The 25,782-nt window shown below is 42.8% G+C and overlaps 1 protein-coding gene across 2 annotated transcripts in view; it reads left to right on the forward strand.

Moving 5' to 3' along the window:
* DOCK11 (dedicator of cytokinesis 11) overlaps positions 1–25,782 on the forward strand; it is a 525,243-nt gene that overhangs the window by 116,904 nt on the left and 382,557 nt on the right. For both annotated transcript variants that reach the window (XM_073599152.1, XM_073599153.1), the window contains exons 17-22: positions 6,646–6,830; positions 6,927–6,992; positions 9,488–9,580; positions 20,205–20,328; positions 23,342–23,463; positions 24,980–25,063. In XM_073599152.1, coding sequence (XP_073455253.1) covers positions 6,646–6,830; positions 6,927–6,992; positions 9,488–9,580; positions 20,205–20,328; positions 23,342–23,463; positions 24,980–25,063 — 674 coding nt within the window. The remainder of the gene's footprint in view (positions 1–6,645; positions 6,831–6,926; positions 6,993–9,487; positions 9,581–20,204; positions 20,329–23,341; positions 23,464–24,979; positions 25,064–25,782) is intronic.

Consider the following 25,782-nt stretch of genomic DNA (forward strand, 5'->3'; position numbering starts at 1 on the left):
AGAAACCAATCAGCTTCCAGGTTTTGTTGTCAAAGCTTAACTGAACAAGCTGTGGTAGAAGCTGATTGGCCACCATACAGAGCTGCACCAGATTTTGCACTCTCCAGTTTTAGTAAATCAACCCCACAGCCTCTATTAAATGATTACTTCTCCCCATCCATAGAAAATGAAAGTGTGTTTCAGGGCAAAAAAAAAAATCGTATCTCTCTGCATTGCATGCATGTTTCTGCACGATATATACTTTTAACCACTTGAAGCAGCTATAGATGCTATACTGTTGATGGAAGTGATCAGTGACTTATAGTGTGACTGTGATAGTGTGATGGGAAATCTGCCACTAACAGACACTGACTTGGTGGGTCTCTAATTTACACTGACGTTGCTAGTGACACTAATGCCGCGTACACACGGTCGGACTTTCTATCCTACTTGGTCCGGCACACTTTCCGACGGACTTTGTCCGCCAGGTGCGCCGGACTTTAAAACGGACGGACTTGCCCACACACGCCCGGACTTTCCGGCGGGCTAAGTCCGCCCGTCTTTCCGACGGACTTTCGCCGGAGTTCCGGCGGACTTTCAGAATGAACGGACTTGCCCACACACGGACAAGTCCGTTCATTTTGAACGTGACTCAGGTGCGACGGGACTAGAAAAGGGTGTCAATCTTGCCGCTTTTATCGGCGAGATTGACACCTTGCGAGCCCCGTTGCGGGGCATACCAGGCCCTTAGGTCTGGTATGGATTATAAAGGGAACCCCCTACGCCGAAAAAACGGCGTGGGGTCCCCCCTAAAATCCATACCAGACCCCGATCCGAGCACGCAGCCTGGCCGGTCAGGAAAGGGGGTGGGGACGAGCGAGCGCCCCCCCCTCCTGAACCGTACCAGGCCGCATGCCCTCAACATGGAGGGGTGGGTGCTTTGGGGGAGGGGGCGCCCTGCGGGGCCCCCCACCCCAAAGCACCTTGTCCCCATGTTGATGAGGACAAGGGCCTCTTCCCGACAACCCTGGCCGTTGGTTGTCGGGGTCTGCGGGCGGGGGCTTATCGGAATCTGGGAGCCCCCTTTAATAAGGGGGCCCCCAGATCCCGGCCCCCCACCCTATGTGAATGAGTATGGGGTACATGGTACCCCTACCCATTCACCTAGGGAAAAAGTGTAAGTAATAAAACACACTACACAGGTTTTTAAAATATTTTATTAAACAGCTCCGGGGGGGGATCTTCCTCCGGCTTCGGGGGTCTTCTTCCGGCTTCGGGGGTCCCTCCGCTTCATCTTCTCCCGGCGTCCGGTTGGTTCTTCTCCGCTCTCTTCTCTCCAGTTCTTCGGCTTGCTCCTCTGCTGTCTTCAGGTAGCTCTCTTGCCAGCAGAGGTCCGGACTTCTTGTCTTCTTCTCTTCTCCAGATGTTGACACGACGCTCTCTCCGGCTGGACTGCTCTCCGAGGGCTGCGTTGTGACTTATATAGGCGGAGACCCCGCCCCCTTTTGATGTCACAGTCCCTGGGCATGCTGGGACTGTGACGTTTTAGGGGGCGTGGTCACTGGGTGATGTTGACCACGCCCCCTAAAACGTCACAGTCCCAGCATGCCCAGGGACTGTGACATCAAAAGGGGGTGGGGTCTCCGCCTATATAAGTCACAACGCAGCCCTCGGAGAGCAGTCCAGCCGGAGAGAGCGTCGTGTCAACATCTGGAGAAGAGAAGAAGACAAGAAGTCCGGACCTCTGCTGGCAAGAGAGCTACCTGAAGACAGCAGAGGAGCCGGCCGAAGAACTGGAGAGAAGAGAGCGGAGAAGAACCAACCGGACGCCGGGAGAAGATGAAGCGGAGGGACCCCCGAAGCCGGAAGAAGACCCCCGAAGCCGGAGGAAGATCCCCCCCCGGAGCTGTTTAATAAAATATTTTAAAAACCTGTGTAGTGTGTTTTATTACTTACACTTTTTCCCTAGGTGAATGGGTAGGGGTACCATGTACCCCATACTCATTCACATAGGGTGGGGGGCCGGGATCTGGGGGCCCCCTTATTAAAGGGGGCTCCCAGATTCCGATAAGCCCCCGCCCACAGACCCCGACAACCAACGGCCAGGGTTGTCGGGAAGAGGCCCTTGTCCTCATCAACATGGGGACAAGGTGCTTTGGGGTGGGGGGCCCCCTCCCCCAAAGCACCCACCCCCCCATGTTGAGGGCATGCGGCCTGGTACGGTTCAGGAGGGGGGGGGCGCTCGCTCGTCCCCACCCCCTTTCCTGACCGGCCAGGCTGCGTGCTCGGATCGGGGTCTGGTATGGATTTTAGGGGGGACCCCACGCCGTTTTTTCGGCGTAGGGGGTTCCCTTTATAATCCATACCAGACCTAAGGGCCTGGTATGCCCAGCGCTCGCCGCAATAGGAAAATTTGTTTTTCCTATTGCAGCGAGCGCGAGATGCAATACCCTGCCCTCGTGTCGTATCTGGTCCGTCGGACCAGCATACACACGAGCGGGCTTTCCGTCGGACCAGCACACACACGAGCGGACTTTCCGCCCTAAACTGAGTCCGGCGGAAAGATTTAAAACTTTCCTCAAATCTAGGTCCGGCGGGCTTTTGGGAAAAAGTCCGCCGGAAAAGTCCGCCGGCGCCCACACACGGGCGGATTGTCCGGCACGCTCTGGTCCGCCGGACCAAGTATGCCGGAAAGTCCGACCGTGTGTACGCGGCATAATACAATGATCAGTGATAACACTGTATATGTGCTAAAGACACTGACTGCAAAGGGGTTAACATCAAGGGGCAATCAAGAAGTTTATTGTATGCCTAACTAGTGTAATGTGTGCTGTTTTTACTTACTGAACTGTTTGTTTTTTCTCCCTGCTTTTGAGGGAGAAGAAACAGCCAGATCGCTATTATCTGTACATAGAGTTCTGTGTGTTTGTAAAGACAGAACTTTGTACTGTGATTGGGCATAACCGATCAGCAGGTTTAAGCTGAAATCATTAGTTGAATCTGCTGCCAAACTCGTGAACAATCTCAGCAGGGGGAGCACGCGAGTGCGCTGCCAAGCCAAGAAGTACACTGTGATGTTTGGGTACGTCACAGTGCTTGGATCGACAAGCGGTAAAGACCACGAAAACACAAAAAAATACCCAGTTGTCCTTTGCCAAATGACTTAAACTTATCCACTCTCTCATCTCCACAACATAGACACCAATCATCCTGTATTCCAAGATAGGAACTAGGAGGGCTAACTGGACTACATGAAATAACACTGGAGGTGTGCACAAGACATCTGAATTTCTGACATTTGAATCTACAGTCATCAGTTATATATTTAACACAGCAAATAATCAAATTATAGATGTTCTTTGTTAGTGTTTACATATACTTTCTGTTAAACTCTCAGTTTTTAAGTACTTTCAGAAGCTAATTTAATCATTTATTGAGTATGCAGCTCCTTGCCTGTGTTCCAGTATAAGCTGATGCAGTGACCACTACTCCAGGTCTCCTGTTTTAGAGTGGCTGCTTTGTCTTGCAGCATCCTATGGAGTCACCCTTGCATGCAAGGACTAGAGTTGTGGCTTCCTACACCATGTGCAATAATAAAAACACAAGGCTTGGCACTCCCTGCTCCTCCCTCATTCTCCCCCTCCCTTCTCCAAGTTAACAGACTGTCTTGAGACTGTGCTGTCCACTGTTAACTTTTTCCTGTTAAGACCAGAAGCTCAGGAAAGCAGCACTGAATGAGCAGGAGCCAACAGCATTGAAAGTTGCAAACTGCAAGTGCTGGGGTAAGAACTGTAACAATTTGCTGGGGAATTAAACTCAGTAAATTAGTTGTTAAACTTCAGTTCATAGACAAGTTGCACCTGGTGGACTTGTCTGTGCATTGCTTTTCTTTAACCACTTAAAGTGATACTTAAGTCTCAGGTTTTTTTTTCCTTTAAAATTAACAAATCTGTTATACTTACCTGCTCTGTGCAGTGGTTTATGCACAGAGCAGCCAGATCCTCCTCTTCTCGGGTCCCTCACCCACACTTCTGGCCCCTCCCCCCTGCCGAGTGCCCCCATAGCAAGCAGCTTGCTATGGGGGCACCCGAGTCGCTGCTCTATGTGTCCATTCAGACACGAATCTGTGGTTCAGCCCACTCGCCCCCTCTCTCTCCTCATTGGCTCACTGACTTTGATTGACAGCAGCGGGAGCCAATGGCGCCGGCTGTGTGTCTCAGCCAATCAGGAGAGAAAGTCCTGGGCAACTGAGACACTCCTGCAACATCTCTGTATCGAGATGGGCTCAGGCAAGTATTAGGGGGACTGCTGCACACAGAAGGTTTTTTATCCTAACTGCTTGCCGTCTGAATACTGTACATATACGGCGGCAAGGGGGTTCTCCTGTGGATCCTTCACTTCTGGTAAACAAGGCAGATTGACGTTCCATTAGTAGGGAAGGCACTGATCCTGTGTTTCTGCAAAGCAGGAGCACGGATCTCTGCCTTCCCATAGTACAAGCACCTCCCACACAGTAACCAAACACATTTTAGGCACACATTTAACCCTTTGATCGCCCCTGATGTTAACCCCTTCCCTGCCAGTGTCATTAGTACAGTGACAGTGCGTGTTTTTAGCACTGATCACTGTTTCCCAAAAAAGTGTCAGAAGTGTCACTTAGTGTCCAATTTGTCTACTGCAATGTCGCAGTCCCGCTATAGGTCTTGAAAGTGTTTTATAGCAGAAAGTAAAAAATATAGTTTTTTTTTCAAAATTGTCGGTCTTTTTTTTGTTTATAGAACAAAAAATAAAAACTGCAGAGGTGATCAAATACCACTGAAAGAAAGCTCTATTTGTGGGGAAAAAAGGACAGAAATGTATTTGGGTACAGCTTGAATTGTCAGTTAAAGTAACGCAGTGCCATATCGCAAAAAATGGCCTGGTCATGAAGGGGGGTAAACCTTCTGGAGCTGAAGTGGTTAATGAATAAAATTTCTAACTAAGATAAAAAACCTTCTAACTTTACAACCACTTTAAGGACCCAGCCTTTTTCTGACATTTGTTATTCACAAGTTTAAATCAGTATTTTTTGCTAGACAATTACTTAGAACCCCCCAAACATATATTTTTATTTAGCAGAGACCCTAGGGAATAAAATGGCGGTCGTTAAAGATTTTTATGTCACACTTTTTTGTGCAGCAGTTTTTCAAGCTCAATTTTTTTGTAAAAAATACACTTTAATAAATAAAAAAAAAATAAACAAAACATAATACATAGCCCAATTTTTTTGTATAATATCAAAGATGATATTATGCCAAGTAAATAGATACCTAACATGTTATGTTTTAAAATTGCGCGTGTTCGTGGAATGGCGCCAAACTACGGCACTTAAATATCTCCATAGGCAACACTTTAAAAATGTATACAGGTCACCAGTTTAAAGTTACAGAGGAGGTTTAGTGCTAGAATTATTGCTTTCGCTCACACGTTCGCAGTGATACCTCACATGTGTGATGCAAGCACCATTTGCATATGTGGGTGTGACCTACATATGTGTTTACTACCGCGCACAAGTACGCGGGGATGGGGGCACTTTAAAAAATTTTTTTTTTATTTTTTTTTTACAGTTTATAATATGTTTTACATTTTTACACTGTTCCTTTAAAAAAAATGTATCACTTTTATTGCTATCACAAGAAATGCAAACATCACTTATGATAACAATACAGCATGACAGGTCCTTGTTATGGAGAGATGTGGGGTTTAAAAGACCCCAGATCGCTCCTCTACCCTTAAAAGCAAAAGATCAAAAAAAAAAAAAAATTTTTTTTTGATCTTCTGCTTTAAGAAGCTTTTTCGAATCTGCCGCTGGGATCACTTTTATTAGAAAGCCGGCTGCCAAAGGGAAAAAATTATACCGAGGTTATGGCATCTAGCTGCAGCCATAACCCCGGCATTTAACAGCAAGGTCATGACGTATATTCCCAGTTAGGCGGTCAACAAGTGGTCCTAACCTTGGCTTTTATGGTGAGTGGCTTTTCCTCCTCTCTTCTGAGGACTGAGGTGTTGAATGTGTTGTGTTCTCAAATGTGGGGATCCCACTCCTGATACTGGGTGGCTGGAGAGGAAGGTTAAGCCTGCAACAGAAAACTATTCTCTTTACATATTGCTGGGGGAATGTTTATTTCATTATTCTCAATGTCCTAAGCTAAGATCCTGAGAAAGTATTCTCTCTACATAGGTTTTTCAGTACAATGATAGTAATGATAGCAAATTTGGGAGCTGATGTGCTCTGTAAAACAACAGACATTGTGGGGTTGATTTACTGATGGCAAATATGCTGTGCACTTTGCAAAGTGCAGTTGCAATCTGCAAGTGCAGTTGCTCAAGAGCTTAGTAAATGAGGCAAAGCTTCACTTTGCAAATAATACCCAATGACACGCAAGGAAAAAAAAAACTGCATTTTTGCTAGCACATGATTGGATGATGGAAGTCAGCAGATATTCTGCTTATTTACTAAGCTCTGGAGCAACTGCACTTGCAGAGGGCAACTGCTCTTTGCAAAGTGCACAGCCTATTTGCCTTTAGTAAATCAACCCCTGTATCTCAGATAAATGAAAATGGCCAGATTGATTGTTTTAAATTAATATCTATGAACTGATTATGTCATTATGTTTCCTCTGTCAGATTGCGTCACTTCTTCCTATATTCCGGTCAGGCCATACAGCAAAGAAGATCAGAGGGTTGCTGTGGAAGTGGAGGAATTTGTGCCGGAAGTAACAAAATATTGCTACCCGTTCACTACCTACCGAAACCATTTCTATGTTTACCCTCTGCTCTTAAAGTACGATAATCAGAAAACGTTTGCCAAGGTAAACAAACACCAATGGATTGGGATGATAATATTGGGAAGCAATATTTCCTATTCATTCATAAAATAATTTTTTAAATAATTTATTTCCCTTCAGGCTAGGAATATTGCAGTCATGATCGAATGCCGAGATTCGGATGAGCCAGATACACAAGCACTAAAGGTGCCTTTTATTACTATCTTTTATACACAGTAGTACTGAAACTTAAAGTATAACTAAAGGCAAAACTTTATTTTAGTTTTGGATGGTGGAGAAGGAATAAAACTCCTGTTAGATTTTTTTGCTGTCTGTGTCTCTGTTAAGGAGACCCCCCCCCTCTCTATTTGTCCTGTTTACTATTATCATTGAAAGTGAAAGTAAAAGAAAATCCCAAATTTTAGGTAGTCTCCAGAAAAGTAATAGAGGGGAAATGTTCCAGTGTGGACATGGGGGGACATTAGTTCTGGTGACTTGGGGGTCCCCCAGTGATTCCCTTAATTTTGTAGGGATTTCCTCTTGCTTCCTGATTGACTATGGGATGAGAAGTGAAGGAAAATCTGAAACGGGACACAGATGGTGAAAAAAAAACCTGACAGGTTCTAACCCTCCTTTGCTCTATCCAAAATGGAAAAAAAAAGTTTTGCCTATAATTCTACTTTAAAGCCATTGGTGCTCGATCAGTGGTAGATGCTATTCATTTCATTACAAAATGTTGCTATTACAGAAAAATACCTGTTGATCCTGCCAGAAAACCTGTGTGCTCCTACATTTCTGCAGTGTATTGTCAATACATTGCCTCTTCTACAATGAAATTCCAAGTATTGTAAGCCTTGACTTAGCAATGCTTTACTGGATTACAGAACACCTTCCCCATGTGTTGTCAATTGGGGGAGGGGTTATGTAGTCCAGCAGGGAGAAGGCTGACAACACTGCTTGCAATTTGTAAATGTAAAGTTATCATTCAATGCTACTAAGAAGAATGTAATGCAGCAATTGTTCATACAGACAGATGCAACAAAGTTGAGCAACTTCACAAGCAAAATCAAAAGGAGTTGTGCCCTACTAAACCACGGTCTGGGTTTTAACAGCTATAGGACCTACATCAGTGGGATTTTGTTTTCTTTGAGCAGTGGTAGCATGCCTATAGAAGTCTTTCGGAATGCAAAATCTGCTTAAAGGGTTAGTTTGCTGTAAAAGAAAAAAAAACTGTCTAAGCAGTCACACCAAACCATAGCAGCACCCTATGTTAATCAGATCTTACAACCATGTCTCTCCTCCGGTAACATATCTGTGGGCTTTATTGCCAATAAAAGAGGCTTGCCAGAGAAACTACCACTGCTTTACATTGCTCTACCATGTTTTTCTACAGCTGTACAAAGGCATGGTTTTAAGATGTAATTAGCTTAGAGTGCTGCTATGGTGTAGTGTGACTTTGAAGTGTTTTTTTTTTATTGAGGTGAACTAGCCCTTTAACCACTTGCCTTCTGGGCACTTTTACCCCCTTCCCACCCAGACTAATTTCCAGCTTTCAGCGCTCTCACGCTTTGAATGACAATTGTGTGGTCATGCTATACTGTACCCATATGAAATTTTTATAATTTTTTTCACACAAATAGAGCTTTCTTTTGGTGGTATTTAATCACCACTGGGTTTTTTATTTTTTGCTAAACAAACAAAAAAAGACTGCAAATTTTGAAAAAAATATGTTTTTCATAGTTTGATATCAAATTTTGCAAACAGGTAATTTTTTTCCTTCACTGATGTGCGCTGATGAGGCGGCACTGATGGGTACTGATAAGTTGTACTAGTGGGCACTGATGAGGAGGCACTAATAGGCGGCACTGATGGGAACTGATAGGTGGTGCTGATAGGCAGCACTGATGGGCACCGATAGGTGGCAGTGATAGGCACTGGTAGGCAGCACTGATAGGTGAGACCAGTGAGGAGGCACTGGTGGGCACTGATTGGCAGCACTGGTGCACTGATGAGGCAGCACTGGTGGGCACTGATGAGGCTGCACTGATAGGTAGCACCGTTGGGCACTGATAGGTGGCACTGAAAGGCACTGATAGGCGGCACTGATAGGTGGTACTGATGGGCACTGATAGGTGGTACTGATGGGCACTGGTAGGCAATACTGATAGGTAGCGCTGATAGGTGACACTGATGAGGAGGCCCTGGTGGGCACTGATTGGCAGCACTGGACATTGATCATCAGTGTCCTGATTATCAGTGCAATAGTCCCTTTCACACAAGCTGGTTATTGGCTCCCCTCTCCTCACGCTGTCAGTGTAAGGAAAGGAATGCCGATAACTGGCTTGTGTTTACATCCTGACCAGCTGTCATTGGACACAGCTGATCATGTGGTAAAGGGTTGCTGTCAGCTGTGTCCTAAGGACAGCGCGATCAATGGAGGACATACATGGACGCCCTCCCGGCAATATAAGCGATGCTGTAGCCGACTTTTGGCTATTGTGCAGGCGGGAACTTGTTAAGGCAGGTCAGAAGGAAGTCAACTACAGGTCTAATGCTCCTGTTAATTCCTAATTATTTCAGGCGTCTCAAACTGATGCCATCAAAACTGGCCCTCAAAATAAGTATGCAGTTAGATTTGAATGACCAGTCTTTAGCACTGTCTACTCATACAGTATGTTATCTTGTCATATTCCTGGTTGCAGTGCATTTATGGAAAGCCTGGTGGTCCAGTATTCACAACAAGGGCATACGCCATTGTCCTACATCACAATCAAAACCCGGAGTTCTATGATGAGGTGAGGAATTATTCTGTTTATTTATTTGATTTGTTTGTGTGATGGGAAAACACTTGGAAGGATATACAGAGTGCTTGGTATACATCTTGGGATGTATACTTTTCAAATATACAAGATCATTTTTATATGCTGTGTTCTATGGCTAAAATCAATTATGTTCATGCTCCTTCTCTCCTCAAAAAATCTAAATTTGCATTATTTACCAATTCTGGAAAAATGTTGAATCTTTTTTTTCTTTACACATGAACATAAAGTATATAAGCTGCATTTTACAGAGCAGTGAATGTGACATTTACCAAATATTCATTGCAGGTGAATAATTTACTGTCATTTAAAGCACATGCATCAGGAGAATATACCTGTTTGGTGAATAATTACAGTAATGGTTTTACAAATATTTCCTATCAGGGGAAGTAACTATGCTTCCTGCGACATTTTAATGGCACAGGAAACCGTTGGGAGTGGCATGCGCCACATTAAAGCGGCTGTAAACCTGATTCATAAAATTTGACCTAAGCACATATATCTGTAGTGTTTACTTATCTCTCTCCAAAGCCCTAAGTCCCGTGTCTTTCTGCTGTTCCAATCTTCTGTTATCAGCATGATAATTTCTCACAAGTTCTCAGACAAATGAGATAAAAACAGCCTAAAATTTGTGTCGGGTGGGTGCTATAAATAGATTAGCAGAGAGCTTGTCTATCCACAGCATAGCTCTGCACATTCCTTCCTTCCTCTGCCTATGCGGAGTGGGGGGGTGTGTGTGCCTTTCCTCCAATCAGCTGTCCCACAGTGTATGCCAAGACTTCACTCCATATGCTGAACAGGAAGAAAAAATTCTAAAGAATATAGCAAGCTAAAGACAGCAGATATACATGTAAAACTTATGTAGGGAGATTTGTTTCATCACTGTGTATCATCTGAGGCTGTTGACTTCATTGAGTATATGTCAGGGTTTACATTCACTTTAACTAAGCAGATAGTACTGTTTCAGGTCTATAGGTGCCACCTGCATCAGTTTCTGTTTCAAAATGAAATAGAAATGAAGGCCCCTTTCGCACGACCATTTCGATCAAGTCTGCTTGTCAGTTTTTCAGGCAGACCTGATCAGGCAGTCCTTTCACCCCTATGGACCAGCGAGTGTAAACAGACTTGTGTCCAATTACATCTGCCAACCTCTGATCTGATCCAGTCGACTAAAAACAAACAGAAGAGGATTCAATCTCCTCCATGTAGGAGGATCGGAGGTAGTTGAGTGTGAACGTGCAACAGAGTCCAAAATTAAAAAATAATGTGTCTGCGCTAGAAAAAAATCACTACACTCAAAGTGCAGTATTAATAAACATAAGCAACCTGAGTGTTGAAATAAAATATAAAGTGCACAATACTATATAAACAGAGAATGTGAATGATCAAACAAAGTGACATATCAATTGAAATAACAAATAAATACTGGAGGATATAGCAAATGGTGAATAAATAAAGTCCAAAAGCGTGAATATCCAATGATATAAAAGTGCCCGAATAAATTAGTCCCAAAATTGGGTGATTTTCACATATTCTATCTTCCAAAATGTGCCACCAAGAAACATGCTGTAGTGTCTTCCAGCCGCCCCCACAGGTGTATATGCTCACCTTCCTGTGTGTGACACAGCCATTAAACTATGCCAAACAAAGCCTTGGAGCCACTCCTGTGCTCATTAGGAACCAGCTGTACAAACTTCCAATGTTCTCAAATGGAGATGGTTTATGCAAAAGAAAAAAACTCCATAGCGCAATATGTAGGTATAAAGCATTTAATAAAATAATTAGCTCCCCTGTCTGGGGTACTCACATATTGTGGGTGCGTGAGTGCACCAACCATATCAAGCATAAAACGGATAATCTCCCGGTGTGGCGTGCGGTGTAGCGTGTGTAACGAAAAGACTCCTTCTCTCTCTCTGCTGACAGCTCCGTCCAGGCCCCTCCCCTACGCGTGTTCGGCACCGGGACCACGTGCCTTCTTCAGGGGGATCTGATTGGACGAGAGCTTCAGAGTGAATATATATATAGCTCCGGCGGCCATTTTGCCTGAGACCGCAGACATATTTGTGTCTATGGCGGCCATTTTCCCTTAGGCCTTAAATCAGGTTGACGTACGCCGTGTCAATCATGGCAGCCATTTTGCCTAAGATTACAAAACTGAACTCTAATGGGCAGTAAAGGTAAGCACAGCGGCCATTTTCCCTAAGACTACACTTCTGTTAATTAGCCAGAAGTGTACTATTAATAACAGGATCTCACAATAAATGATCCAATGGGATGTTGAGTATTAAATTCAATGTAAATTCTATATTGATATAATTCAGGACGGAGCGGTCTGGCAAAGAGAGTATCACTACACACCACACACGTTTAGATCGCCACAAACGATATCACATAATGCCCTAACTGGTAAATAACCTACAGCATTCTATACAAGGGTTGACCAAAGATAAAATTAAAATATTATTAAAATATTAAAAACAAACATAACATACTTTATTCTTTGTCATCATAAACCCTGGTTAAAAAACATCCCGAGTGGACAATATATGAGGATGCGAAGGAATTGCACCAGGATGGTGGATTATGATACCCAGTCAGAGAGGTTAAGTACCATGTTCTTAGAGAAGGGATACCAGAAGGAGTTTTTGGAGAAAGAAAGAAGTAGAATTGGCAACATGGATAGGGCGGATCTTCTAAAAGATGCTATTAGATTAACCGGTAATGATGTTCATGAGGGTATTAGTGTAGTACTTGATTATTCAGCACAAAGCCACGAAGTAAGGAGGATTATATGCAAATATTGGAGTGTGTTGAAACAGGACACCCAACTCAAGGATGTTCTCCCGGATAAACCGAAATTTGTTTTTAAGAGAGCTCCCAGCTTGCGGGACAGGCTGATACACAATGTGGTAGATCCTCCCCCTCCAAAACCTAAAATGTTCCTGGACCTAGAAGGATTCCACAGCTGTGGCAGGTGTTACAGTTGCAGGAGGATCCCGGGCAACACTAGGAGGTTAAAGGAGTTCTTGAACCCTAGAAACAATTTTTCGTATAAAATTAGGGATTTTATATCCTGTGATACAGTAGGGGTGGTCTATGCCTTAAAGTGCCCATGTAACCTGTTGTATGTGGGGCGGACCACCAGGGCTCTCAAAGACCGCATGGAAGAACATGTGAGGCACATATGCAATGGGTCCGATAAACATGGTTTGTATGTGCACTTTAAGAGGGTACATAACCAAAGTACCGCAGGCATGAAGTTTTGGGGGATTGAGGCGCCCAAACGCCACTGGAGGGGTTCTAATTTCGTTAGAGAGATAAGCAAAAGAGAATCCTGGTGGATACACCAGCTTGGGTCTTTGATTCCTGGAGGATTGAATAGAGATTTCGATTTGAGATGTTTCCTTAGTAATTACTGATACGGTTTACTTTGGCGGTACATTTTCTATTATTTTTGTTCTCTCTTATTTTGAGTTATAAGGGATGCCCTATCTATTGGGCTCAGCAGGGGCATCCAATATAGATTGTACACATTGATGTTCTTTCCCCTTGATAGTTCTATTACCTCCCCACAGTGATTCTATGAATAATTTATTCATTTTGAATGATTTTTTAGAATAGACCCTTTTAGTCAATATTTTATAGGATGTTTATGATTTTTTATGCGATCAATAATGTTTAGAATAAAGTATGTTATGTTTGTTTTTAATATTTTAATAATATTTTAATTTTATCTTTGGTCAACCCTTGTATAGAATGCTGTAGGTTATTTACCAGTTAGGGCATTATGTGATATCGTTTGTGGCGATCTAAACGTGTGTGGTGTGTAGTGATACTCTCTTTGCCAGACCGCTCCGTCCTGAATTATATCAATATAGAATTTACATTGAATTTAATACTCAACATCCCATTGGATCATTTATTGTGAGATCCTGTTATTAATAGTACACTTCTGGCTAATTAACAGAAGTGTAGTCTTAGGGAAAATGGCCGCTGTACTGCCCATTAGAGTTCAGTTTTGTAATCTTAGGCAAAATGGCTGCCATGATTGACACGGCGTACGTCAACCTGATTTAAGGCCTAAGGGAAAATGGCCGCCATAGACACAAATATGTCTGCGGTCTCAGGCAAAATGGCCGCCGGAGCTATATATATATTCACTCTGAAGCTCTCGTCCAATCAGATCCCCCTGAAGAAGGCACGTGGTCCCGGTGCCGAACACGCGTAGGGGAGGGGCCTGGACGGAGCTGTCAGCAGAGAGAGAGAAGGAGTCTTTTCGTTACACACGCTACACCGCACGCCACACCGGGAGATTATCCGTTTTATGCTTGATATGGTTGGTGCACTCACGCACCCACAATATGTGAGTACCCCAGACAGGGGAGCTAATTATTTTATTAAATGCTTTATACCTACATATTGCGCTATGGAGTTTTTTTCTTTTGCATAAACCATCTCCATTTGAGAACATTGGAAGTTTGTACAGCTGGTTCCTAATGAGCACAGGAGTGGCTCCAAGGCTTTGTTTGGCATAGTTTAATCGCTGTGTCACACACAGGAAGGTGAGCATATACACCTGTGGGGGCGGCTGGAAGACACTACAGCATGTTTCTTGGTGGCACATTTTGGAAGATAGAATATGTGAAAATCACCCAATTTTGGGACTAATTTATTCGGGCACTTTTATATCATTGGATATTCACGCTTTTGGACTTTATTTATTCACCATTTGCTATATCCTCCAGTATTTATTTGTTATTTCAATTGATATGTCACTTTGTTTGATCATTCACATTCTCTGTTTATATAGTATTGTGCACTTTATATTTTATTTCAACACTCAGGTTGCTTATGTTTATTAATACTGCACTTTGAGTGTAGTGATTTTTTTCTAGCGCAGACACATTATTTTTTAATTTTAATACTATACACGAATATGGAACGTGATTGAGTGTTTGCAGCTGGACTCCACTGTTCACTTATTACTTTATAGGCATTTGTCCGTAAGTGGCTCGCAAGGTTTTTAGCTATTATTCTGTTTCCTCTATTTTCCTATTCCTGCTAGTAGCCTGATGGATCCTTTTGCCTTTTTTGAGAACAAAGAAATTGATCTGGAGGATCTTTTCTCCATCACCAACTCTAATGAGAATGATATCACGCAGCTTTTTAGGAAATTAGGACACTGCATGGATAAAAAGAGTAATATATGGTGGGATATGTCCACCATGAGGAAAAAATTTAAAGGATGGTCTGGTCCCTAGGAAGTTACGATGGGATGTTCCCATTAATGATGGCTTACTTGGGGTTGATGATGTAGAGGAGTGGTATGCGTTTTTTGTGGGCAAGGGAAGGGAGATTATGGAATTTCTTATGAAGAGAAAACAGCGTAAACTAGATCTTTTAGAAAACCAGATTAAGGATATTAGGGAGAAACTCAGCGCCCTCATAGGTCACCCTGAATACACTAGACTTATGGGGGAACTACAGAGGAATATGCAGAAGAAAGACACGGAAAACAAAAACGTAAAGAAGAAGAAGTACCAAAGGGACTTCGAAGATTATCAAAACAAACAAGTCTTTCGTTGGCAATCAACACTGACGTCCAACACAGTGGTTAACCCCCATTCACAGGCGGGGACAGTTACCAATATGGTACCACCACAGGGTCAGTCCTATTCACAACAACAGAGCAACAGACCAGTTAATAGAGGGTTTCCACCGCATCGCCAGGAGGAGGTGTTACCTCATACACCTTATCGCCAACCTCCAAGGAAACCGCAACAAAATCGCTCGAGGCGACCTAACAATGAGGGGAGAAATGGCCCGCCGCCCAACAATGAAAATTGGAGATACGAGGCACCCATCTATCAAGATAATGGCTATAGGGAGAGGGAGCATTTTGATTTTGCTCATCCTCCAAACCCTGCACCTAATTTTAGGAATAGCCAACATCACTCATATGGCCATCAAAGACCATATGGATATCAACACAGCACTCCATACCATCAATATAGGAGTTATGGGAGTCAGCAGAATACACCTCGGAGAGAAAATCGTGCACCATATAGGGGCCCCTTACCGTATCAACCTCCTTTCAGGGGGCAGCCCATACATATAAGGGAAGATGCACGCAGAGATGGAGCTTATTATTCCCCCAAGCCGCAAAGAGTCAGATATGAAACACATCAGCAGGACCACTATGGGGTACCTGTGGCTAACGGTTTCCAACCTTTGAGTGACAATGACCACTTTTTAGATGAATCTTTTTTAGGGGGGACCAGGGGAGGACCCGCCCGAGAAGTACGAAATCCAGGAAGAGAGGAGGGAGAGCTGGACGAAGAGTACAACAGAAAAAGAAGGCGGGAAGACTAGGACGGGGAATCTATAATTTAAGCGGAGCAGAACTATCAAGGGAGGAATTACTAGTTTTAGATAAGGGAATCAAGTATGCCCCAAAAAAGGGACTGAACAAATTCGACACCTACGTTGGGGTACAGAAATTGGTCAGGAAACTCAATATCAAAAAGTATTATGCCCTCAACCCTGTTGAGAGGGCTGTTACTGATCACAGGTTCACGAGCCTAAGAAATAACTCAGTGTTTAACCCTTATATATCCAACAATAAGTATGTCGATTTATTCAAGAAATTGGTTACCTCAGAGTTAGAGCAACTACCGGTTAAGAAAGTACATGAACATATAGATATTAAAAGAGGAATGGATTCACTGGAAAGAAGGAAAGACATAGTGATTAGACCGGCGGACAAAGGGGGAGGTGTCGTCGTCCTCTCACTACAACAATACAAAAATGAGATGGGAAGGATACTAAGTGACATGGATACTTATCGGCCTCTTAAGGACAACCCCACCAAGGCATGTAAAAATGCATTGGAGGGCATTATCAAATATGGAACCGATAAGGGATTGTTGAACAAGCATGAGGCCAAATACCTAGTCCCTATGGTTAGCAAAATGCCTGTAATCTACTATTTGCCCAAAATCCATAAGGACAGCCTGAACCCACCCGGAAGACCGATAGTGAGCGGTATTGGATCCCTCACCTCCAGACTAGGAGAGTATATAGACATCCATCTACAGCCCCTAGTGAAGAAAACCAATGCCTACCTTAGGGACACCAAGCACACTTTGCAGTTGCTTGGGGGATGTACTACATATGAGAATATAATTATGGCCACAGGAGATGTGGCCTCATTATATACTAACATCGACCATGAGGGTGCCCTGAACGCTGTCAAATGGGCCTTGGATAAGGAAGATTCCATCGATGAGGATCTTACACTCTTTCTTTTGAAATGTTTAGAATTTTGTTTGCAGAATAATTTTTTCTGGTACGATAACAAGATCTACTTACAGAAGAAAGGCGTCGCGATGGGCGCCAAATTCGCCCCTAGTGTAGCAAATCTCTATATGGCTAAATGGGAGGAAGAGGAAAACCTAATGGATGACAATGGAGATATCGTACTATATAAGAGATTTATAGACGATCTTTTAATTATTTGGAGAGGGGATATGGAAGGTCTGATGGGCCTACTGAACTCCATGAATGTCAACGATCGGAACATCTCCCTCACCTGGAATGTCAGCACAGAAAATATACATTTTTTGGATTTAGAGATTTCCAACACCAATGAGGGTATCATCACCAAATCCTTTTTCAAAGCTACGGACCGGAATTCGTATATCCCGGTTACGAGTTGTCATCATAAACCCTGGTTAAAAAACATCCCGAGTGGACAATATATGAGGATGCGAAGGAATTGCACCAGGATGGTGGATTATGATACCCAGTCAGAGAGGTTAAGTACCATGTTCTTAGAGAAGGGATACCAGAAGGAGTTTTTGGAGAAAGAAAGAAGTAGAATTGGCAACATGGATAGGGCGGATCTTCTAAAAGATGCTATTAGATTAACCGGTAATGATGTTCATGAGGGTATTAGTGTAGTACTTGATTATTCAGCACAAAGCCACGAAGTAAGGAGGATTATATGCAAATATTGGAGTGTGTTGAAACAGGACACCCAACTCAAGGATGTTCTCCCGGATAAACCGAAATTTGTTTTTAAGAGAGCTCCCAGCTTGCGGGACAGGCTGATACACAATGTGGTAGATCCTCCCCCTCCAAAACCTAAAATGTTCCTGGACCTAGAAGGATTCCACAGCTGTGGCAGGTGTTACAGTTGCAGGAGGATCCCGGGCAACACTAGGAGGTTAAAGGAGTTTTTGAACCCTAGAAACAATTTTTCGTATAAAATTAGGGATTTTATATCCTGTGATACAGTAGGGGTGGTCTATGCCTTAAAGTGCCCATGTAACCTGTTGTATGTGGGGCGGACCACCAGGGCTCTCAAAGACCGCATGAAAGAACATGTGAGGCACATATGCAATGGGTCCGATAAACATGGTTTGTATGTGCACTTTAAGAGGGTACATAACCAAAGTACCGCAGGCATGAAGTTTTGGGGGATTGAGGCGCCCAAACGCCACTGGAGGGGTTCTAATTTCGTTAGAGAGATAAGCAAAAGAGAATCCTGGTGGATACACCAGCTTGGGTCTTTGATTCCTGGAGGATTGAATAGAGATTTCGATTTGAGATGTTTCCTTAGTAATTACTGATACGGTTTACTTTGGCGGTACATTTTCTATTATTTTTGTTCTCTCTTATTTTGAGTTATAAGGGATGCCCTATCTATTGGGCTCAGCAGGGGCATCCAATATAGATTGTACACATTGATGTTCTTTCCCCTTGATAGTTCTATTACCTCCCCACAGTGATTCTATGAATAATTTATTCATTTTGAATGATTTTTTAGAATAGACCCTTTTAGTCAATATTTTATAGGATGTTTATGATTTTTTATGCGATCAATAATGTTTAGAATAAAGTATGTTATGTTTGTTTTTAATATTTTAATAATATTTTAATTTTATCTTTGGTCAACCCTTGTATAGAATGCTGTAGGTTATTTACCAGTTAGGGCATTATGTGATATCGTTTGTGGCGATCTAAACGTGTGTGGTGTGTAGTGATACTCTCTTTGCCAGACCGCTCCGTCCTGAATTATATCAATATAGAATTTACATTGAATTTAATACTCAACATCCCATTGGATCATTTATTGTGAGATCCTGTTATTAATAGTACACTTCTGGCTAATTAACAGAAGTGTAGTCTTAGGGAAAATGGCCGCTGTGCTTACCTTTACTGCCCATTAGAGTTCAGTTTTGTAATCTTAGGCAAAATGGCTGCCATGATTGACACGGCGTACGTCAACCTGATTTAAGGCCTAAGGGAAAATGGCCGCCATAGACACAAATATGTCTGCGGTCTCAGGCAAAATGGCCGCCGGAGCTATATATATATTCACTCTGAAGCTCTCGTCCAATCAGATCCCCCTGAAGAAGGCACGTGGTCCCGGTGCCGAACACGCGTAGGGGAGGGGCCTGGACGGAGCTGTCAGCAGAGAGAGAGAAGGAGTCTTTTCGTTACACACGCTACACCGCACGCCACACCGGGAGATTATCCGTTTTATGCTTGATATGGTTGGTGCACTCACGCACCCACAATATGTGAGTACCCCAGACAGGGGAGCTAATTATTTTATTAAATGCTTTATACCTACATATTGCGTTATGGAGTTTTTTTCTTTTGCATAAACCATCTCCATTTGAGAACATTGGAAGTTTGTACAGCTGGTTCCTAATGAGCACAGGAGTGGCTCCAAGGCTTTGTTTGGCATAGTTTAATCGCTGTGTCACACACAGGAAGGTGAGCATATACACCTGTGGGGGCGGCTGGAAGACACTACAGCATGTTTCTTGGTGGCACATTTTGGAAGATAGAATATGTGAAAATCACCCAATTTTGGGACTAATTTATTCGGGCACTTTTATATCATTGGATATTCACGCTTTTGGACTTTATTTATTCACCATTTGCTATATCCTCCAGTATTTATTTGTTATTTCAATTGATATGTCACTTTGTTTGATCATTCACATTCTCTGTTTATATAGTATTGTGCGCTTTATATTTTATTTCAACACTCAGGTTGCTTATGTTTATTAATACTGCACTTTGAGTGTAGTGATTTTTTTCTAGCGCAGACACATTATTTTTTAATTTTAATACTATACACGAATATGGAACGTGATTGAGTGTTTGCAGCTGGACTCCACTGTTCACTTATTACTTTATAGGCATTTGTCCGTAAGTGGCTCGCAAGGTTTTTAGCTATTATTCGGGCAACAGAGTCCGTTTACACCCAACTGCCCATAGAGCAGAGCGGACTCTGTCCGTGTCTGCTTTGCATAAACTGAGCAGACACGTACCTCTCATCCCTCCGTCCTGCTCTGATCAGCAGGGGATATGTGAGCGGATCCCCTACTAATCAGAACAGAGCCCGTTCCCTGTGAAAGGGGCCTAGCTCAGGTCTGCACCTAATTTAGCAGGAAATAGGGCAGTTTTTACATATACAAAACTGCTGCAGATTCCCACCAGGTGCAACCTGTCTTAAGGAATGTGAGCTGTCAGTAGACAGCAGAGCCTACGGGGTTATATATAACTTCTTTTTTTTTTGCAGGTAAAAATTGAGCTTCCACTTCATCTACACCACAAGCACCACCTGTTGTTCACCTTCTATCACGTCAGCTGTGACATCAACTCAAAGGGAAGCAGTAAGAAACACGAGAGTGCTGAAACCCCCGGTACGAATTGTTTTTGATAATGGTACATCTGGGTTGCAATTGACACAAAGGGGTTGATTTACTAAAGGCAAAAAGACTGTGCACTTTGCAGTTGCTCCAGGGCTTATTAGTAAATGAGTAAAAGCTCTGCTGACTTCCATCATCCAATTATGTACAAGCAAAAATGATGTTTTTTTATTTTCCTTGCATGTGATTGGGTACTCTTTGCAAAGTGAAGCTTCACCTCATTTACTAAGCCCTGGAGCAACTACACTTGCAGAGGGCACAGTCAACTAGATAAAACACTTAATTTGCACTTCACACAGCAAATAACATTGCACTACCTACAGTACTGTATACACTGGTATTTGCTTAACCACTTGCCGACCAGCCATCGTCATTATACTGCGGCAGGTCGACACGATTCCACGAACCGTCGTAGCTGTACATCGGTCCCTTTAAACGGGATAGCAGGCGCGCGCGGGGGTGCCGATGCTCCTGACCGGCGGTTGCGATGACCGCCGGCCACGAGCGGTTGTGGGTACGAGAGGCAGAACAGGGACATGTGTGTGTAAAAAACAAGCAAGTCCCTGTTCTGTGAGGAGAGGAGAGAGTTTTTGTGAGTTCCTACGAGCTGGGAACCACGATCTGTCATCTCCTATAGTCATTCCCATCGCCCGCATGTTAGAACACACACATAGGAAACAGAGTTAACCCCTTGATCGCCCCTAGTGTTAACCCCTTCCCTGCCAGTGACATTTACACTATAATCAGTGCATTTTTATAGTACTGATCGCTGTATAAATGCCAGTGGTCCCAAAAATGTGTCAAAAGTGTCCGCCATAATGTCGCAGTCCCGATAAAAATCACAGATCATCGCTGCCATTACTAGTAAAAAAAAATAATAATAATTAAAAATGCCAAAAATGTATCCCCTATTTTATAGACGCTATAACTTTTGTGCAAACCAATCAATATACGCTTTTTGCGATTTTAATTACCAAAAATATGTAGAAAAATACATATCAGCCTAAACTGAGGAAAAATATTGTTTTAAAAAAAAAAAAAAAATTGGGGCTATTTACAGGCATACCCCACTTTTAAGTACACAATGGGGTTTATTTACTAAAGATGGAAAGTGCAAAATCAGGCTCACTTCTGCATAGAAACCAGTGCGCTTCCAGGTTTTATTACCAAAGCTTAATTGAACAAGCTGGGGTTGGAAGTTCATTAGTTTCTATGCAGAAGTGAGCCTGATTTTGCACTTTCCAGCTTTAGTAAATAGACCACATTGTGTACTTAAAAGTGGGGTGTATTACAGCAAAAAGTACAAAATGTTGTGTTTTTTTTCAAAAATGTTGCTATTTTTTTGTTTATAGTGCACAAAAAAAAAAAACGCACAGATGACCAAATAGCACCAAAAGAAAGCTCTATTTGTGGGAAAAAAGGTTTTGTTTGGGTACAGCGTCGCACGACTGCGCAATTGTCAGTTAAACCGACGCAGTGCCTTATTGCAAAAAATGACCTGGTCATTGAGTGGTTAAAAGCAAAATTTATTTACAGTAATAATAATTTTAACATATAGAAAAAATAAACCGCGCTAAACAAAAATTAATATACAGTTGGTAAGGTGGAGGTCTTACCTACCACCTGCAAATATTAATAAAAATACAAAATTCAAATATTTAAACGCAAAGAAAAAGTCCAGATATTTCTTTAAATGGAATCAATCTTCAAATAGCAGGATGTTCAGCTTATTACAAGTAACGATCCAAGAATAAGCTAAGATTGCCCTTACCAGAACATCAGTAACAATGAGCGGATGGCATTAAACCCAGCCAGGGCCTTTGGGATGAAAAACCAATCTGCACCGTCCGTTTTCAAAATGTAGTCCGCTCAATGGATACAGGAGAAAAAAACAACACAGAAACTGGCCATAGTGTAGTATATCAGATGTTTAGCATGGACAAGCAGACATACCAACACCCTGGTGAGCACACAAGAACAAACAGCAAAAAAGGAGAGGGGGGAGGGGAGTGAAAAACCCACCACCGTGGCTGTAGATCGCGCTTACCGACTCACGGTGATAACCAGGCTCTATATCAAACTAGGAACTGATCGATGGTTGACAGGGAATACTTGATTCATCCACATTAGCCAGGAATCCATACCATCAGTATACAAACAGGTTGTATACTGATGGTATGGATTCCTGGCTAATGTGGATGAATCAAGTATTCCCTGTCAACCATCGATCAGTTCCTAGTTTGATATAGAGCCTGGTTACCACCGTGAGTCGGTAAGCGCGATCTACAGCCACGGTGGTGGGTTTTTCACTCCCCCCCCTCTCCTTTTTTGCTGTTTGTTCTTGTGTGCTCACCAGGGTGTTGGTATGTCTGCTTTCAATGGTAAACATCTGATATACTACACTATGGCCAGTTTCTGTGTTGTTTTTTTCTCCTGTATCCATTGAGCGGACTACATTTTGAAAACGGACGGTGCAGATTGGTTTTTCATCCCAAAGGCCCTGGCTGGGTTTAATGCCATCCGCTCATTGTTACTGATGTTCTGGTAAGGGCAATCTTAGCTCATTCTTGGATCGTTACTTGTAATAAGCTGAACATCCTGCTATTTGAAGATTGATTCCATTTAAAGAAATATCTGGACTTTTTCTTTGCGTTTAAATATTAGAATTTTGTATTTTTATTAATATTTGCAGGTGGTAGGTAAGACCTCCACCTTACCAACTGTATATTAATTTTTGTTTAGCGCGGTTTATTTTTTCTATATTTAATTGGTGGTGTCGCACTGTTTACTGCTGCTCATTTTACATGTAGTCCTAGCGCAGATATTTTTTTACTAATAATTTTAACATGCATTGTCACATAAAAAAGAAATGCAGCCTTTAGCAAACAATGCAATCTGACATATCTTTATTACATCTGTATTATTATTATCATCATCATCATCAATCTCATCATCTTCATTATTAGGTATATTTCATAAGGCTCCTCTGTTCTGTTCTCATTTACAGTTGGGTATAGTTGGGTCCGTCTGCTGAAGGAGGGTAGAGTTATCACATCAGACCAGCAGCTGCCAGTTTCTGCCAGTCTTCCCCCCGGATACCTGAGTCAGACTGATCCAGATACAAGGAAGGTATAACCTCTGCTTATCACATGTTACAATGGGATCACACTAAGCACATGACAGCATTCTCTAAATGTGCATGCGTAAAGAGCTCATCTCTTCTTCTGGTCGTACATGTATCTATATAATCATTTAGCAAAATGATGGCATTATTACTCTGGATCTATGAATTATTAGTTGGCCTTCACTATTATTTTAGTCACTTTCCAACAATTTTTCAGGATCAAATGAAAAATACTGGATGATGATAAAAGTTTAATTTTCCAGACGATCATTTGATGATCAATTTCAATTTTTTTTTTTTTGTATACTTTTACCCCAAACAGTTTCAATTGGAGTAGTTGGTTGCATGAAAAAATGAATTTGTTTATGGCCAGCATTATTCAGGGCCTTTCCAATATACCCAATACTTAAAACAGGGATTTGTCAAAGAAGATAAAAACTTAATCTTAAAGCAAACCTGTATAAAATAAGTTTTCCAAAGGAGAAAAGGTGTTATCCAAAGATTCATCTTCTGTTTGCCTAGCTCAGTGGTCTCCAAACTGTGGCCCGGGGCCGGATCCGGCTTTTTGCTTGGCTTTATCTGGCCCTTGGGGCACTATTCCTCCTGACACATAATTATTGCTACTGACACCAGCATTGGATCCCACTGACACCAATGATGGAGCACTATTCCTGCCACTGACACCACCAGTAGGGGCATAGTTCCTGCCAATCACAGCAACAATTGGGCACTATTCCTCCCACTGACACCAATGATGATACACTATTCCTTCCTTTGACACCAATGATGGGGCACTATTTTTCACACTGACACCAATGATAGGGCATTATTCCTCCCACTAAAATTAAGGAATTGTTTACTCCCGCTGAAACCAGGACTTTTTCTACTCCCACTAGCCACAGTGTGCCCTCCCCCCCTAAAGTCTGAAGGACAGTAAACTGTCCCCTTGTTTAGAGAGTTTGGAGACTCCTGACCTAGCTGAAAGTAGATGTGTTTTGTTACCAGGGTACTACATCCATGACTAAGTCTACCAACTGTATTTATCCTGTCCAATGAATGTGTCCTTACTGGTCACTGAGGCCCTGTCATTGAACATGGAAAAGGTAGCTGGAGGGCTTAGCCTTGAAATCAAAGAAGCCAGACCCTAGTATCAAAGTGCAAATCATTTCAGAGGAGCATACTTCAGAGGGTCTTATTTGATTAACAAAAGTAATAGTAGGTACCTTAAAGTGCCCACTCTTATGCCGCATACACACCACCGGACTTCCCGACAGAAAAAGTCTGATGGGAGCCTTTGGTCGGACATTCCGACCATGTGTATGCACCATCGGACTTTTCCTGTCGGCATTTCCGACGGACTCAGATATTGAACATGTTCTAAATCTCTCAGTCGGAAATGCAGATGGAGTTTAGCCTGTTGGCAAGTCCGCTCGTGTGGAGACGGCATTAGGTAGGACTTGCAAAAGTCCAAAAATTGTTAAAAATTTTACTGAGTTTGTTCTTTCCTCTGTTTCAATATAGAGTAGTAATGATATCAAGTGGGTGGATGGTGCCAAGCCGCTCTTTAAAATCAGAAGCCATTTGGAGTCCACAGTCTATACCCAAGTAAGTGTACAAGCTTTACAAAATGCATGCTTGAGAAAAGCATGTTCCTCAAAATAGAATAATCTCTATTTGGTTAACACATTCATGTGAAATATTTAATGTCATGGACAAAAAAGCAAATGAGGGTAAATAGTGTTTGTCGTAAGGATAGAAAATGCCCAGCCAGCCACCATCCAATTCCCCAGCGCCCGGACGTAGGTCCAGCCACCACATGTTAGGAAAAGGTAGGATAAAAATAGGAGGAACCTGTCACTAGGACTGCCTATTTAAAAGATCGCGTGTAAACACCTGAGCAAAGGGCTTTGTATTTATGGTTGTCCTCCTTGCTGCCTTCTGGAACATGTTTCTGCCTTCATTGACCTGGGCTGCAGCCAGGCCACAGGGCCTTGGGGGACCTCTCTTCCATGGTTTTCCTACCTGCTTTTTTTGAATGATGTTGCTGTTTGTATAGACTGGGCTGTGGCCAGGTCCCATATGCCCTCCACCTCCTCCAAAACACTGCCACATCCCTCCAGATGCTCCTTACTTCCCCTCCTGACACTGATGCTGCCTTGTGATCCATGCCCTGTGATCTGTGACTTGCTGCCCTGTAAGTACCACCCTGTTATGTTCCCCTTCTGCAATGTGCTACCTGCATGGAGCCTGAGTTGAAGCCCTGGTACCCTGTGACTCTGTTACCCTGTGAGTACCTTCCTGTTGTGTTTCCCTCCTGTAATGGG

The sequence above is a fragment of the Aquarana catesbeiana genome, linkage group LG09 (genome assembly GCF_042186555.1).
Source record: "Aquarana catesbeiana isolate 2022-GZ linkage group LG09, ASM4218655v1, whole genome shotgun sequence".
In the NCBI taxonomy this organism is placed as follows: domain Eukaryota; kingdom Metazoa; phylum Chordata; class Amphibia; order Anura; family Ranidae; genus Aquarana; species Aquarana catesbeiana.